This window comes from Phaethon aethereus (genome assembly GCF_964289735.1).
Source record: "Phaethon aethereus genome assembly, chromosome: 7".
NCBI classification, from domain to species: domain Eukaryota; kingdom Metazoa; phylum Chordata; class Aves; order Phaethontiformes; family Phaethontidae; genus Phaethon; species Phaethon aethereus.
In genome coordinates, this window is record NC_138583.1 from 31,249,641 (window position 1) to 31,266,688 (window position 17,048).

The window sequence follows — 17,048 nt, forward strand, 5'->3', positions numbered from 1 at the left end:
GGAGCCCCCGCCCCCTCCTGCATCTCATTAAGTGCCTGGTGTGTTTCTCGCTCCCTGTCAATAATCCCGGATCCCAGACTTCGCCGTTCCTCCGGATTTCGATCCCCCTTTTTCTGTCTGTCAATCAGCGCCGCCTTTGAACTGCAAAGCTCTCAGTCCAACTTCAACTCACTCCAACCCGGGCGGCTCAGGCTCCCAATATCCGCGGCGGCTGCCCCCCCGTTACAGCTGACTTCGGGGGTTTGTTTGTGGCATTATTCCCCCCCCCCCCACGCCCCCCCTCCCCCCGTCTATAGATTTTTTTTTATTATTTTATTATTAATTTTTTCGTGAGTGCGTGCGCGCGCAGTGCACGCCGACCAGCTCCCTGGAAGAAAGAAAGAGAAAATCCCGAAGAAGGAAAGGAAGAAGCTTAAAGTCACTGGTGCAAAGGAGCAAAGAGGAGACATTTCCCTCCCCTCCTCCTCCCTCTTTTCCCCTCCCCAGGAGGAAAGAGAAGGGGGGAAAAAAAAAAACTTTCACCTTGGACTCTTCTTTTTTTGGTGCAAACTTTCCCCCCCCCTCCCCTCTTCTTTTTTCCTTTTCCCCCCCCATTCCCCTCTTTTTTTTTTTTTCTTTTTTTCCCCTTCCCCTTTTTGCAAAATTGCTGCTGGTGGGGTGAGCCAGGAGGAAAATGCCGCAGCTGAACGGCGGTGGAGGGGACGACCTGGGCGCCAACGATGAGCTGATCTCTTTCAAAGACGAAGGGGAGCAGGAGGAGAAGATCTCCGAGAACTCCTCGGCGGAGAGGGATTTAGCCGATGTCAAGTCGTCTCTCGTCAATGAATCAGAAACGAATCAAAACAGCTCCTCAGACTCGGAGGTACGGGGGAAGCCCCCCGCGGGGCCGGTGCGGGGCGGCGGGCGGGCGGGGGCCGCGCTGCCCGGCGGGGCCGCGGCTGGGGCCGGGGCGCCGGGTCCCGCTCCTGCCGGCGCCCAACTTTCCTTCGCGGCACCAACTTGTAACGATGCCTTCTGTTTTGTTCCGTTTGTTTCTCCTTCCACCTTCTCCCCGCACCTCTCCCTTCTTCTTCTTCGCCTTTTATTCCTCCCTCTGTGTGTCCCCCCCCAAAAAAACCACCCCACCACCCCCCTCCCCGACGGCCCCACGCCGACCCCCGGCTCGCTCCCAGGCGGAGCGGCGGCCCCCGCCTCGGTCCGAAACTTTCAGAGATAAATCCCGGGAAAGTTTAGAGGAAGGTGAGTACGGCGGGCCCGGCCGGCACCGCCGGCCCGCACCGCCCGCCGCCCCTCCGCCCGGCTCCTCTTTTTGGGACACTTTCTAAAAAAAGTTTTCCTCCCCCCCCTCCCCTCCTCCCTTCTCTCCCCCCTGTTGCCCCCTTCCTTCCCCGCTCCCGCTCGTGTCTCCCCCGCCATGTTAGCTGCGAAGAGGCAAGATGGAGGGTTGTTTAAGGGCCCACCATACCCGGGTTATCCCTTTATAATGATCCCCGACCTCAGCAGCCCGTATCTGCCCAATGGATCGCTCTCTCCGACGGCCAGAACAGTAAGTGCCTTTTTTTTACCCCCCTTCTCTCCCCCCCCCCCCCCCCCCCCCCGCCCCCCGCTCCCGCCGCGCTCCCCCGGCCCCAGTCGCTCGCTCGCCCGCCCGGCCCGGCGCCCCCTCCCCCGCGCCGCAAACTTTCCAAACTCCGAGGCCGGGAGGGGGGTTGTTTACACTTCGCCATATTTCTTTTTTTTTTTCTTTCACTTTATTTTTTCTTTTTTTTTTCTTTGGTTTTGTGTGTGGGGTTTTTTTTTTTTTACTTTCAGTTTTGTGGGCAGTTTGCTGGAGCCTTCGTAACCTCCCCTGCGGGGGGTGGGGAGAAAAAAAAAAAGACAAACAACATCCAGCCACCACCTAATCCAGACTCAAAACAAAACTGGAAGTTAAAAAAAAAAAAAAAAAGGAGTTGCCTTTTTCAGTTTTTGTGTGTCGTCCCCCCCCTTCGCTCCCCTCTCCCCTTCCATGGGGATGGGGATTATGTTCTCCCGGCCCAGTCTGGGACCCGCTCCCTCCAAACTCCTCGTTTTCCATGGTGATCCGTCGCCTCCTGCCCTCCTCCGCGGCGGCTGGGCCGGCTCCCCCTCCCCGTTCCTTCCCCCTTAACCCTCTCCTGCCCTCGCCGTCCCCCAGCCTGCGGTAGCGCCGATGCCGCTGTGCCCCGCTGTCCCCTCCCGGCCGTGGGCGCCGCGAGTTGCGTCCGGCCTCAGCGCGGCCGGCCCCGCGGCGAGTCCGCGTCCGCTCCCGGCCCGCCGGCGCTGCGGGGGCTGGAGCACGGCACCCCTGCCCGGGGTGGGGAGCGGCGGGGCCCCTCCTCATCCTCACCTGGGCCTATGCCGCGGGAAGCCGCCCCGAAGCGGCACCGGCTTCGCGTGTGCCTTGCGGCGCCGGGGGCAGAGGGAGGGAAACCCGGGGGTGAAAGCGCGGCGCAGCCCGGCGGCAGAAATCGCCGGGTTCGGGCTGGCAGCAGCGGCGGGCAGCAGCGAATAACCCAACAAGTCGAGCAAAATTCCTCCTGGAAGCATGCCGGCAGAAAAACAATTTGCTGAATGCGTCCGGTTTTGTGTTGTGTTTTTTTGCTGCTTTTGTTTTTGAGTTTTGGCGGGGTTGTTTTTGTTTGTTTGGGGTTTTTTTTTTGGTGTTTTTTTTTTTTACCCCAGGGTTCAGTGGCAGGGCTGTGCGTGGCTGCACGCCTGTGCGTGGAGGTAGAGCAAGTTTTAGCCCAGATCCCGGGATCCCAAAGGAAACTTTAGGGTCTGCTGGTGGGTTTGTAGTCCCAGCTGTTCTCCTGCTCGTAGTGTCACCCACGGTGTGCTCTGCTCTGACATCAGATTTCTCAGGTGTCACCTTTTCTTTCCATTTAAAGAGTTTTAAAAATTTTTTAGCTAAAACGGCCAAAGGCACTGGGACTACAAAATACTACGTATTCCTACCGATGACTTTAGCATTGCTGTTTTATTTCTTCTGGGTGTTTCTAAATCTGAAGCGTCCCCACAGTCACCATGTGTGTTTATACACTTTTTTTTTTTTCCTTGTGGTAACACGAGATAGCGATTTACAATAATAGATCTAGTGTTCGGTAGACGTTGAAGCCGTCCTAATGACTGAGGGCTTGGACAACTTCAGTGTATCAGATCTACAAGTGTTTTAAAGCATTAAAATATTAAACATCGGGTCAGTCTTGTTTTCACTTAGTAAAACATCAGTAGACACAGATCAGTAGATGCAGAGTGACAGGGAGGTACTAGGGAGGGTTTTCTGACTTTGCATATGTTTAGTGCCGTGGTAGGGTTTTATTTTGGTGGCTTGTAAGGCTCTTCTTGCAAGGAGGTGATTTCTGGGACAGTAGCATAGGGGTAACTGCGGTTTGCAATTGTAATGATGGGGAGGGGAGTTCAGGGGCTGAATGCATTATATTTTTCCTTTTGAATACGGTCGCCCACATGTATATGGATGATGGTGATAAATTCCAAATTCTGTAAGCACCAGGAATCCAGATGGCAAAGCAATCTTTGTTACAAATCACTTTGTTACAAATTATGAAGCTTTGTGTTCCCTTTTTTTTTTTTTCTTAAATGCATTCCACTGTTCCAAGTGCAGGCTGATAGGAAGCACACCTCCACTGCTTTTTTCTTTAAGCATTTTGTCTTACAACAGCTACAGCTCTTTATTTTTTTTCCTCGTTACCTTTATTACAGATCCTTTTTTCCCTTAGCATGTCAAGATAGGATCCTTCAGCAGTTAGCTTTCCTGGAAGTGTTCTTCCTCCCCTCGCTCCCTCACGTTTAGAAAAAGCCTCCACAGGAATGTTGGGTTTGTGTGAATTAAAGGTACTGTACCAAAGATTGCAGGTTGGTTTATGGCTGGTATAGCAGGTGGCCTGCTTGTGTTATCAGATGGATTCTGAAAGGATATTTCCGCACTCAGTAGGCAATTTTCTTATTTCCACATCCAGGCTCCAGCAATCCTTCTCCTATTTTCTTAACCTTATTCTTTCACATTCTGTCTGCTTGTTTGTTTGCCTGCCACTTAATTATAGCCAGGAAAAATTAAAGTTGTTTATTTAGGCCTGAGAGCAGAATATTATAAAGATTCATCGGGATAGCTGTTGTCTGTCACACACTGTTTTTAGGTGGATTCTAGTTCTCTGCTGTACCAGCTTTCAATTCGAGATGAACTAGATCTTTCTCTCTCCTGTTTGTTTGTTTTTTTTTTAAATACAGGTTGAAAAGGTATAGATGATTCTGTGTAATTATGGATTTTAGTTTTATTTTTGTAGCTTTTCCTGAAGCCCTATTTGTTGAGTTTTAGAGCATAGACCGTAAAGAGGTGATGCAGATATGTAGCAAAATTGCTTTTCATTTCCTTTTGCTGTTGTAGAATCTTAAAAGTCTGTGGGTGTGTTTTCTTGTTGTTTGTTTTTTTTTTTCCCCCCTGGATTTTTTTTCCTTTTTGTTTTATTTGGGGGTGTAGCAGGATTATTGTGTTTTGTAAATGTACCTGTAATTTTCTGTTCGAGAGCAAACTTGTGGGCAGCAATTTCTGCTTTACTGCTTCAGGAATGTGGAGAATTACAAAGTATCATAAAATGTGCTTATGATGAATAATATATTATCTCAAGAATAATGCTTTAAATACCTCAAACTATTTATAAAGCTTGACTGGATTAATTTTATTTTTAGAAGTCAAAGATTTTTTCGTGTTAATCTTGCTTTTGGTAGAATACTGCAGATTGCTTTTAGGAATAGATGTGTATTTTAAGTAGAGGTCTAGTCAAATAGTAATGAGGTAATGCATCTGAGAGTGCCAGTTCCATACCTGCGCTTGCAGAGGGACTGGGGTAAGCTGTCTGTTAGGGATAATTAAAGAGAGAACGTTTTCCTTTCAGAGTTAGAAAATGAAGACATGGTGTATTTAATTTTTACCCTAATTTTAGAGCTTGGTTCATGCTTGCGGTGAGCAAATAGATGCGTTGTGATTTGTGAAAACCCTGCTGGCAGATACTCTTATTTTTGCTAGTGCTGTTGCATCTTCCTTTCCCCTAAATTGTTGCTTGCTGAGTGAAACTGTGGGAACGAGCTTGCGTTTGGGTCCTGAAGTTTGGGAGTTGGGAATAGCTGTGGTGGAGAGCAGCCCTGTCACCAAGGTTTTACGTTCAGGAGGAAACTTTTTTCTTTAATTGACTTCAAAAATTGATGTTTTCCTTTATCTACTGAATCAAACAACATAATCCTTCCTAATACAAAAGCTTTAGACCCTGGGGTGTGAAGGGTTAACGGTGGTCCTTTTTTTCCCCTCCCTCCAATTGTTTTGACAACACTTTTCAAAGTGTGACATTCCAAGCCCTTGCAATACAATGTAATATTACTGTAATTACACAGGTCATTACATTTTAAATAGAGAACAATAAAATGCTTATCGCACTGAAAAAGAACAGGTGTTCTTGCCCTTCTTTGGTATTTATGCTAATTGTTTTTCATCTCCTTCAGAAATATTTATGGCTGGTGTGTTAAGGTTTCAGTCTCGATGTGACACTATTAATTCTTTACTAATCTTTATGGTTGAGGTTTAATGTCTGCAGTATGGATTATAGTATTAACGTCCACCAACTAGTTTAATAATGTAGATACAACTTAGTATGTCAGCACTTTGGTACTTTATGATACATAGCTGTTCAATGGAGAGTGACTTATTTGCTCTCTTTTAAAAAAAAAAAAAGAGTGGACATGCTTTTAATAAAGTTTCTGGACTTGTGTAAAAACAAGCTGTTAAATAAGAACTGATGATCCTGTGGCGTAAATCAAATGGAACCTCCATAAAGAAACTTTCCTCATGCTTAATTAGGTAGATTGCTGAATCACTCTGCTATAGCATTAGCATAGCTGGTCTACAATGGCAAACAGACCGTGTTTGTTAACTTATTTTTCTGTGAAGAAGCTGATTTATTTTTAATTCTCTCTCTCCTTTCCCCCCCCCCCCCCCCCTTTCCCTGATAAGATTTCATTCTGGAGCAAATGCTGCATTGCTTAGTCAATCAGCTTCTCTTTAGGGGGCTATGAAAATTAGTGAGAGAAAAGTTTCATGTTTCTGGGACCTTGCAAAACAATATAATGCAGTACTGTTACTTGAGTGTACAGGATAATTGCAGGACTGCACTTCATTAAAAATAATATTTGCTTTGGAAATCGAACAATTTTAATAGGTGCACCAGTGGCTGATCTGTACTGAAAAAAAAATACACTAGATGCCTTTCCAGGTTTTTTGAATGCATTCATACATGGACTGATGATGTTGAGTGGGGTGGTTTTTTTTGTTGGCATTTTTTTTCCTCCTTCTTTTTTTGTTCAAGCAAATATGTGCTGATTTGTCAGCTGAAGGTGGAGGGGGGGGAAGGAGTGTGGTGCAGCTTTCATTGGAGCTTGTAAACCAGAACGTAGGTAAAAATGTTTTAAATTTGTCGGACTTTCATGACTGGGCCCCAAAATCAGATAAAAAATGTGGTGTAGAGAAAAAGGACAGCTGCAGATTTTTTGTGTGGACGTGTGTTTCTGTACCATGACTAAAAACTCTGAGGACCTTTTCCCAGCTGTCTGGGAGTTATGTGGAAGTTGGATTATTGGCAGTTAAGCATGAGACAACCTGGATTTAGCAAATGCTCTCCTACACAGGAAGCAGATGACATTATCCTGGGGGAAGGGAGGAGATCCTTCTCCAGGCACAGCCCGGGGGGAGACGCCTGCTCCCCCCAGCCTCGGAGCAGCCAAAAATGAGGGCTGGCCATAGGCACATACAAAAGCGGTCGGGTTGTCGGGTTTTTTTATTTTTTTATTTTTTTTTCCTTGTGAAATAAGACACTCTGCTCCCACAGTGGGGCTGTTGTGAGAAGTTTTGCTTTGGGGGGGGGGCTTTGTGAGCTTTGGGGGGAAGTTTAAAGCTCTGATCCCCCGGGCGTCTCCTCAGTACCACGTCCCGGCAAATATGTAAGTAAGCCTTAAAACTTTGACTTCTAATTGGGCACATTTGTGAAGGAAATGGTTAATTTTACAACCAAAGGCAAACTTGCACCTCGACAGGTCTGCTGAAAGAAATGTGCCACAGTCGTTTGCTGGCAAGCACTGCAGGGTCATAAATCCACGGGGTTTATTTACAGCCTATAACACTTATGAATGTTAAGATATTTGACGCCACGCTGGCCTTATAATATCCAAGGTCCACAGACACTGGCAGTGGGTCAAATTTCTTTCACTAATTATAAGCAATGAGAGATGGAGTGTGGTGCTGGGGGTGTGGGGGGGAGATATGGAAATCCTCTCCCTCCCCACCCAAAAGCAAAGAATATTTCTGCTCCTCTTCCCCGCTGCTGGTTTTTGTTTGTGTGAGGTTTTTTTGTGTGGGGTGTGGGGGTTTTTTTTTGTTTGTTTGGTTTGTTTTGTTTTTTTTTTACATAGGCTTCGAAGTTTATAGTTAATGCTTGCGGAGCTGTAAGGGCTGGGCTGTGGGTGATGCAGCCAGGCTGAAGGAGGGAAGAAGCTGAGCACGGCTCGTGTCCCTTACGGAGGTCTCAGCAGTATCCTGTGGTATTTCCCAGGTACCGCCACAAGCAAACGTTTAAAGACAGATGACACCTGGAAACGTCCTTTAATTTTCTCACATACCACTGAGCCAAGGGAGGGGAAAAAAAAAATAAATGCATCAGGCTTTATGCAAAAGGTGGATGCCTGGAAGTGCATATATTAGACTGTTCTGTGTCTATAAAACAGAGCCTCTTAAAAAGCAGCAAAAGCCCACGCTAAGGTAAAAGATGCGCCGAGGAATTGAGGTGTTGAGGGTAGAGGCGGTTTTTAGGGGAGAAGCTCTGTGTCCTGCTGGAAGGGACGGTCTGGGATGGACGCGTAGGTCAGCGTGGAGGGGCGAGGGGAGCAGGGGGGACGTGCTGAGGATGGTGTTTTGGGAGGGGATAACTGGAGGGAGGCACGGCCAGAGCAGGGGCTACTGGAGAGTAATTGGAGGACAAAGAAGGGATGTTGAAAGTGGGGAGGGGGGAACGCCAGTATGTGAACGGATGGTTGGAGGGGAAGCTTGGGATCTGGGGATTGACTCTTAAGTGTCAGGAAAGTCTGGGGCCCCGGGGAGAAACACTGCTTTGCTCAGCAAAGCTCGTTATTCTCAGCTCGTTCCCCATTAAACGCACTTTCCTAGAGTGGACAGTCAGATCTGAAGTGCTGCTGTCTTGTCTATGCTCTGTATGTGTGTATGTTTTAACAAGATAATGTGATTACTCAAATATGCCTAGGTATTACTTTAGGTTTAATTTCTCCAGCAGTTGATTTTGGGTTCCCCGTAGGTTACTGTTGTGCTTGGAGCCTAATTTAAGAAAAAGGCAGGGTTACGTGTGTGGTGGAAAGCTGTGCTCCTTCGACCATATGTTTTTCTTCTATGAGCCATGTAAAACCCAACTTGGAAAAAAAAAAAAAAAAAAAAAGAAAAAAGAGGGGGCTGTCAATTTGGCCCTTCCACAAATAGCTGTACAGTTTTGTTGAAGGTTTTATGCATTTCCCTAATCAATGGAGCACTGTGACTTATTAGCCCCTGGGGACAGATCCGAATCCCTCAGCACCGCGCTGCAAAGCTGGTGTGGTATTGTACCTTTTTAACAGGTTATCAACAAGGATGTTCCTCCGGTTCCCAGGACGCTTCTTGCCCCCTCCCTTTGGCATCTCCCCCCTCCGATTCTTTCCGGCAAAATCTGTTCAGTCTCAGGCCTTTGTTTTAGGTCGGCTAAACCCTCGACCCTTATTCTTCGTGGGGTCACGCTCAGGCAACCGGGCAGTGCTGAATGAGTTAAGTCTCTGGCTGAAGTTTGGCTTCATGCAACTAAATTTGAGGCCTGGTAGGCATTAGCAGGGCACAGCACATTTACAGAGCTTAATTAGTACGCGCTGTAATTGTTCATGGTCTGCCAGAAGGAGTAATGTTCAGGAAAAGTGGAGTCGTTCTTCTGCAGTCTTCAGTTTTAAAACGATAAATCACTTGCATATTTGTGCAGTGATTCAAATGGAGCTGAGACCTCTCCATCTCAACATGTGGTAAATTGTAAAGTCAATGAATTGCAGATGTAGGGTACAGCAGATTCTCTAAGAAAATGCGGAATGAATGGGGAAGGGTGATGCTATAAATACGTACTGAGAAGATAACTGGGTTTCTGCTTGCTGTGCCAATTATGATGTACTAAAGATATTAGCAATTTTGTTTTAACGTACTTATTTTAAATTTCTTTAAACTAAATATAGGGGTACCGCGTTACTTCACTTGGTGAGGTTTTTATTAATGCTCCAGAACAATGGGTTTCATATGGAAATGCGTGCGATAGCCATATTAATACAAATTAATTCATCATGGGTAATGTTGTAGCTGTTACTAGAGGAGTTTGTAATGATGGGACACTTTAAAGTGTGGCTGCAGCAACTTATAAGAAATGTTACGGTAGAGGATGCCTTTATATTCTAGTTGGGGGAAATACTGGGAATATTATGGATCTCACCATGGCATTTTGTATCTGCCCGTAATTCCTTCTAACTCTAGAGACGCTTTTTGGGTGCGTTAATCCCACAGCCTAGAGCTTATTTTAAAAAAGCAAAACACAAACAAAACAACGCTGTAGAGATTGACATCATAAATGCCACATATTGGGTGATTTTTTTTTTTTTTTTTTTAATGCGAAGAATGTGTGTCACTCTTGCTGCTGTGAAATCTTGTCTTCCTTGGGCTCGGTCCAAGATCCATTGAAGTCAGTGGAAAAAAGGCTTCTATTAATAACGAATGGCTTTGGATCAGGCCCTGTGTGTGTTGAACCAATGGCCAACTTCTTGAAAAGTGGATGAAGGTATTGAAAAAGCCAAACTCAACTAAATGTCATATTGATATATTGCGGCTTCTGTGGCTGGTGTCCTTTGCTCTTGGGGGGGGGGGAGGGGGGCGGAAAAAAAGTTATGTTTCCAATGGTACTTTCTTAAATGAGCTCCTGCTTCTGCATTATCTGACTTTCCCACAGAAGCGCGGAGCATCCTGGCAGGATGGGGATTTGGTCTGAGGCTGTGTTGCATGTCAATACTGCTTTTCTAATAGGAGTAGGTGGATTTGTATGGAAGTTGTAAAAGTTAATGATTGTTCTCTGACTCATATGCTGCTGGTTTCAGCAAAGAAGAAATGATGACAGTAAAATGATAGAAATTATAGGAGACAAGTAGGCTTTGCTGAGCAGAGAATGGATTTGCGCTGTTGAAACGCTTTTGCTGCTTGCTGAAGGAAGTGTGAGGACGGAGAAGATGGGAGGGCAGCTTCTTCTTGGGGTCAGATGTTTCGGGTACCGAACTCCCGCAGGTATTCGGCCAGGAAGTGAGGCTGAATTCAGGAGGGACTCTCTGTGGTGTTAAAGGTCCCATAACCATTTCACTAGTCCTACTGATACAGTTAGTCCTGCCTAACTGTTTTCCCCTCTTGGCAGAACAGGTTTTAAAGCCGTAGGCTCCGTGGGAAGTACGATTGCACGCCTGATGGCTACCAAGTATGAATATATAATTGTGCTCAACCAGTATCTATCTCACAGCTTTGTAGGGCTCTCCAGAGTATCTGGGTTGTGAAAGGTGCTGTATGCAACAAAATCAGTCTCTGCTTTTTAATTCACTGGTGATGGTGATGCAGCTGAGACACCAAAAGAATCCAAAAGGAGGGTGTGGGAAGTAATAGCTAGAAAATGCCAAACTGAAAATACTGCAAAGGGACTTTCTGGGGAATATTCTTGGATGTTGATGCAACAGAAACAAATTGTCCGATTTTAAGAAAGGGAAAAATAGAGTAAGAAAAGGTGGAGGTGTACCTCTGAGCACATCCAAACTCCCACTGGAGTCAGTGACTCCTTAAATAATGACCTGGAAAAGTCTGAGGCTATAGGCTTTTCTATTCTAGAGACAAGCTACTACATTGATTTCTCTTTTTAACTGATGCAAATATTTAATAAAGGTTCTTTTGGAATGGCTTTAAACCCTAGCCTGAATAATTTTAACTTGGTTAAACCAGTGAACTGGTTTGGGAGCATACACAGTAGGAGGTTTGCATTGGTTTAATTAGATTGAGGAGATTTATAAAACCAGGGCCACCACTCTAACATAGGCAAGGTCTGGAAGACAGCATATAGATGCTGCATTGATCTACACCCAGGCTGAACAGACTGCTATTGAAATTACGCTATTATAAATGTTTGCCAATATTAAAGAATCCACGGGAAGGTACGACCTTGAATGAACACATCAGAAGAATAAGATGGCAATCAGTGTTTCTACCTTTGTTTTCTCTGGGACGTTGGCAAGAAGGTTTTCTCCCTTTGACAGGAGTTACAGATTATAGTTGTCTGTCTGGAAGGCAAGTTTTTGAGATTTTTTTATTATTATTAGCCAAATGTCTCGGTTTACTTCCGATTAATGTTATATTCCCCTATGGGCTTTTTCTTAATTTTTAATCTGCACCACAAAATGTGGCTTAAAACATGTCTGTGTCCATTAAAAAAAGAAGAAAAAAAAAAAAAGGTTGAAAGAAAAAAGGTTAGTTTACAGGAGCTAGTCACAAACATAACTACTGTACTGGTCACAAAACTGCTCTGTAAAGACTATCCACCGAGCTTATTTTATCTGGAGAACAGCTAAATATCTTTACAATCCCCAGGGTTATTAGAGCCTGAATGCCTGGTATACGTAGTTAGTTTATTTTCCATTGAAATCTGTTGCTCAACTACAGTACTTGAAAGTAGTTTGGTTTTAATTTCATAAATATGAAATTAAATTTCATAAATACGAAATTAAAACGTGAAAACTGGAACCTGGGTGTAGCTGGGTGGTTGTAAATGGGAACTGGTGCATTGCCGCGCTGCTGGTGCGCCTGAACGCGGGTATCGGGCTGGTTACGTGGGCACGTCTGTGTATATGCATGCAATGTATATTTGTGAACGTATACTGGGTTATCAGGTGTCTATTCAATTTTAATTGACAATATGAGATTCCTGCGGTTACTCTGTGCACAGATTGCCTTGGGGCTCTACAGGGTTGGTGGGAAGAAAAGCCTTGACAAGTTTCCATTAAGCCCTGAATCAGGCAATTGGAAAAGAGGAGAATGAAAGGAGCTGAAAAGAGGGACAACTTGTTAGTGTTGCATTCTGCGCTTGCAACGAGAAACCTCTTTTAGACAAGAGCGGTTCTCAGGCCAAGAATTTCAAACTCGCGGAGAAACCTGTCCAGAACACAAAAGTTGTTTGAACGGGGTGCAGAATTGTCACAGTAATTAGAGCAATCTCCGTTTACTGAGTGGCAGCCTTTATAAAGGACAGGGGATAAAGGGTTCAAATTCATCTTTCTCTCTCCAATTCACTTCTGATGAACTGCCTCTGTGTACGTATGTGTATATGAAGGAGTGTGTGTGTGTGTGGCCACATTTTCAGCTACTCATCATTCGATTGCCCTTGTTTTAAAAGAAGGACTTACTTAGGTTTCTTCTTCCTGCCTCGAATGACGTTTTCAGGCATTTTGCTTTTATTTATTTATTTTCTGTTGGTGCTCTGATTTGATATACAGAGGTAAGAGGGTGCTTTGGGGAATGTGTTTGTGCTCTGCTGGAGGGGGAACCCCCAAATACTTCTCAGTCAGTTTCTCCTCTTACCCGATCCCACATCTTTGACTCTTGGGAGCAGTCCCAGTATTTTTAACAGGATTACTTGTGGAAGCAAGAAGAGTGAATGAGTAAGGCTTGGACCCTTAAAGTTTATCTTCTGGCCACTGCAAGGTCTGTCCGGAACTACTGAATCAGCTGGAGTTTTGCCATTGCTCTTATTAGGAGAAGGATCAGGCCCGTGGATTACCTGAGACTGGGTCTTCTGAATAAGCCAAATAAAACTGTAAAAATCAGAGTTGTTGCTGTGTGCGATGCAGGGGTGTCTGGAAGCTTCGGTCTGGGCTCCTTTTGGTCAGATGCTACACAGGAAAAACGGGAGTGAATGAGCGACTGAGCAGTGTGGGTGTTCTCGCCGAGGGAAGAAGACGTGACTGCTGAATTTCCGGTACGCCTTTACTTTTAAAGAAAATAAAATATTAAGCTCCTTGTGCAAAGTTAGTCATTCTGATATCTAATGATGTAAGTAAATTACTTAGCTGTTTAGGCTTTGTGATTGCCTTTTATTTGTTCTCCCTGAAACAATGTAGGATCTCTGCTTTGTAAAGGCTTGGAGGTAGTGACCTTGGCTATTTTACTTAATCGTTTAGTCAGTGTTATGTGTCTTCCCTTCGTTCACCACTACTTCTGAATGCAGAGAGAGAGAGGAGCCCGTTAGGCTGATGTCTTTACTCTGTCTTGTGTTTCTCCATATCACGTTGCCTTCAAGGCATGGCTGGTTAGGCGTTGTGTTGGGACCTTGTGGGTGTTATATGTCTAATTCATCCCCCCCTTCTTCTCTCCTGGAGGCCTGGGATCAGCAAGCATCTGCACCGTGTTCCTAAGATATGGACCAGAGGAAAGAGGAAGGTCTTGCTGCTGATTACAGAGACGTTGTTAAAACTAGTACTCATGGCTGTGAAAGTTGTAGCTCAGAGGTCATATGCAGTTTTTGTATGCAGTTTTTCTTCACCTCCACCCCCCCCAATTATTTTCCACTGGATGATGAGGAATTTGGCTAGATCTTTTTATATTTTAGCAAAAAGCAGATTTTTTTTTTTTTTTTTTTTTTTCTTCACAGGGTCAGCCCCTAGCATGAAAAAGCTGAGGAAAAAATTGCTTGTCTTGGAACTTGCATTGCAAAAATGCCTGTTGACATTCAGCAAAGCACACTTCTGTGCATGCTTCCTCAGAGCATGCTTCTCCTTCGTTCACTTGCCTTGTCTGTGAGCCTGGTGTGCGAGTATGGGAGGGTTTTCTGAACATGTAGAAGTCGTCTTGTAGGTGCAAGGAGGAGTAGGGTGATGACTATTTTCATGGCAGTAATACTGAATTGCTTATGCAGTGTCGGAGCACAGAGTCGGGTCTGTGCGTTGGAGAATGTCATGGTCAGGTTGAACAATGTCTCCATTTTTAGATGATGCTATTTCGTCTCAGCCATTGATGGTTTGCAGACAGTTGTGATGTCTGCCATCCTGAAAGAGTATCCAGTGTGGTACTAATTGTACCAGGACTAATTGTTGATTAGAATGTACTTGTTGCAAATTATGGACCTCTCTCGAACGTGGCTGCCTTAGTTGTATCCCTTGTGCATTATTTTCTCAGCTGGTAATTAATTTCTCAGTTTGGTAATTTGTCAGTAACTGGCATCTCTTCAGTAATGAGCGCTCTGTAGTAATACTCCATCACTAAGGAGTAATTGCTGGCCCTACAAAGTCACTGATCTCTTTCATTTGCCAGCCGTATAACCTTTCCTGTTAGACCGTTATGACCAAGTTATCCATCGCAACAAAGCCTAACTCCATCTACAGTCAACGTCCCGGCTGCAGCTTGATACATGGAGAGAAAGGGCTGGAGGAAGCTAACTTTCAATCATGGTCGCAAGTAAGACCTCATAACAGCAGTAGAAAGCTTTTATTTCATTTTACAGCTATGTAAAATCTAGCTCAGCCTAGAAAAGCAGCTGTTGAGTTTAGTTGAGGTATCAACGTAGAGCAGCCCATGTCCTCTTCTCATTGCGTGGCATTTCCTCAAGCCTGATCTTCTGCCCGTCCCCATCTTGCTTTTCTGCCTCCCGTTGGGGTTGTTTCTTAATGCGGTGGGAAGCGGTTTGGAGGTGCTTCCCTTCCAAGGAGGTGGTGGTGCAGATACGGCCCCGATCCTGCGCGTGTGCCGGGCTCGCTTCCATGTCAACCCTCTGAAGAATTGTCCTCAGCCCAGCTGGGTCCGTGCGTTTGGGCTCGTAGGATTGAGGCCTGATTTTGTGATCCCGAGGGGGAGCTTACAAAGTTTATTTTGGAAACAAAATACTCAGTGAAGCTGGAAGGAGGCTAAAGAGAATACTGGAAAGACGGTGCAAAAGTTTTTCATTTATGCTCTCTGCTATTGCTCTGGTCTGTGGATCTGAGTAGAAAACTGGCAGTTTTTGGAAGTCTCATGAGTTGCCTGTCAGCATCTGCATGCGCCTAAATACCTTTTAAGTTTGTGTTTGTTTTTGCTGCTCCTTGAACGTGTTAGCTAATGCCACGAGGAGTGAGCTGAATTCTCGCTCTATTTCCAGCTTCCCCCCCCCCCCCCCCCCGCTGTTGTGTTTTAAATTCCAATTACGGGGCTTGTTCAACACCTGTACAAACCCACAGCCATTGTTAAGGGAATAATTTGAGGACAATGGGGTTAACGCAGGTGTACACAAGTGCAGAATTTGGATTGCAAAGTCTCTTTATTACTCTCTGTGCATAAGAAAGAGAAGGAAAGAATTCAGCTTAATTTTCAGATCCCAGATACAATTTGTAGGACAAGCATTTGGAAGAAGGGTAAGTGAGGAGGGGAAGAAATGTCTGAACATGTTCAGACATGGCACTGAATGCATACGAGATGGAAAGTTAAAAGGAAATAAACACTACACTCCTCTTTCCTCCCTACCTCACCCTCATACCACTTTCATGGAGTCACTTTTCAAGGTATAGCTGCACGAAGCTGGTTGGTAATGATCTTGCACGCTGATTGCTTTCAGAATGATCACAGTTAAACCCGAATGCCTGCGAGGAGCTGAGGTACTGGGACACTGTGCTGGTTTGTGGTGCCAGCAATCACCAGCCCCATCTGCACCCCGATACAATCAGTAAGTTGCATTAGATGTACGTTCACGTGGGTGTGCTCTGCTTGGTAGGAGCAAAATCTAGGGAGTTGGGCTGTTCGACTCACAAGATTTCATTTCTCTGAAACTGAGCGTGTGTAGTCTCCGAAGGTGACCTGCTGCCTCATGCCACCAAGGTTACCAAGAGTAACCCTGTTAAGATGGTAGCAACATCTGTAAAAGCCAGGAGGATCAAGTCCTGGAGTCTGTAGGACATCTGGTATTCTGCTATGTTGATACACAGAGTTACAGTTTTATGTAACTTCTGAATATCTAGCAGTGGGTCATCTTCCTTTGGGGTAATTCCAGGAAAGGTTAGAAGTTCCTGCAGAATGAAAGCAAAGATCCATGTCTCTGCTGTCACAAGCGGTTATAAATTGAGATTGGTTTCTCTTGTGGTTTCATCTTTCTTTGGTTCCTTTCCTACTCATGGGAGTTGCTTTAGGCAAGGATCAAACTTTCTCTATTATCTTAAGTACTCTGTGCATTTGGGGTAGAACAAACTAATAAGTAGAAATAATTATTAGTGTTTAGATAAACATTCAGATCAGTTTATCCTTTCAGTGATTCGGCTGTTAGAACTAATCTTGACTGCTACAAATAGGTTTGGTATTTGGCATTTCGGTTTATGTAGGAGGGGAGAAAACGGCCGTTGCCTGTGAAATGGTTCAGAAGTTACTTGCTGTTCTTTTTCAATGAGTAATAACTCAGCTGAGTAGCATGACAGGAGTCTCGGGTATGGAACTGTTTGATCAAGAGAGAAATGCGTAGTTCCCTGTCTTGGTTATGCACTAACATAATTGTGCGTGCCCATGTGCTCCAAGGAGGACTAGTTGTCTTCCACTGTCAGGCAACCTGGCTTATACTGGAGAAACAATCAGAGTTCTTTAATAGAGGTTAATTTGAAGTTATGGAAAGAAATAATTCTCACTGATTGGAGGCTATCCAGAAGGTGGCTAAAAATGTTCTTCCAATGAGATGTCATGGCTTGGTCCACTGGAGATACATATTTTTCTCTTCGGGTAGTGGGACCTTCTCCTGCCAAAGAGTGTAGTTGCACTAAGATAATGAGTAGTGATTTGTCCTAAAACTCTAAGTAAATTAACCTTCTGAATTGTGAACTGTTGAGGTGATCTTGTTTCTGGCAGGTGATGTAAGTTAGTGGTTATTGTGGTC

At 45.0% G+C, this 17,048-nt stretch overlaps 1 protein-coding gene across 6 annotated transcripts in view; it reads left to right on the top strand.

The window, feature by feature from the left end:
- Window positions 1-643: 643 nt before the first annotated feature.
- Window positions 644-17,048, top strand: part of TCF7L2 (transcription factor 7 like 2) — a 181,501-nt gene continuing 165,096 nt past the window's right edge. For all 6 annotated transcript variants that reach the window (XM_082001984.1, XM_082001987.1, XM_082001986.1 and 3 more), the window contains exons 1-3: window positions 644-862; window positions 1,173-1,239; window positions 1,422-1,546. In XM_082001984.1, the coding sequence (XP_081858110.1) occupies window positions 674-862; window positions 1,173-1,239; window positions 1,422-1,546 (381 nt within the window). In that variant the 5' untranslated portion in view covers window positions 644-673. The remainder of the gene's footprint in view (window positions 863-1,172; window positions 1,240-1,421; window positions 1,547-17,048) is intronic.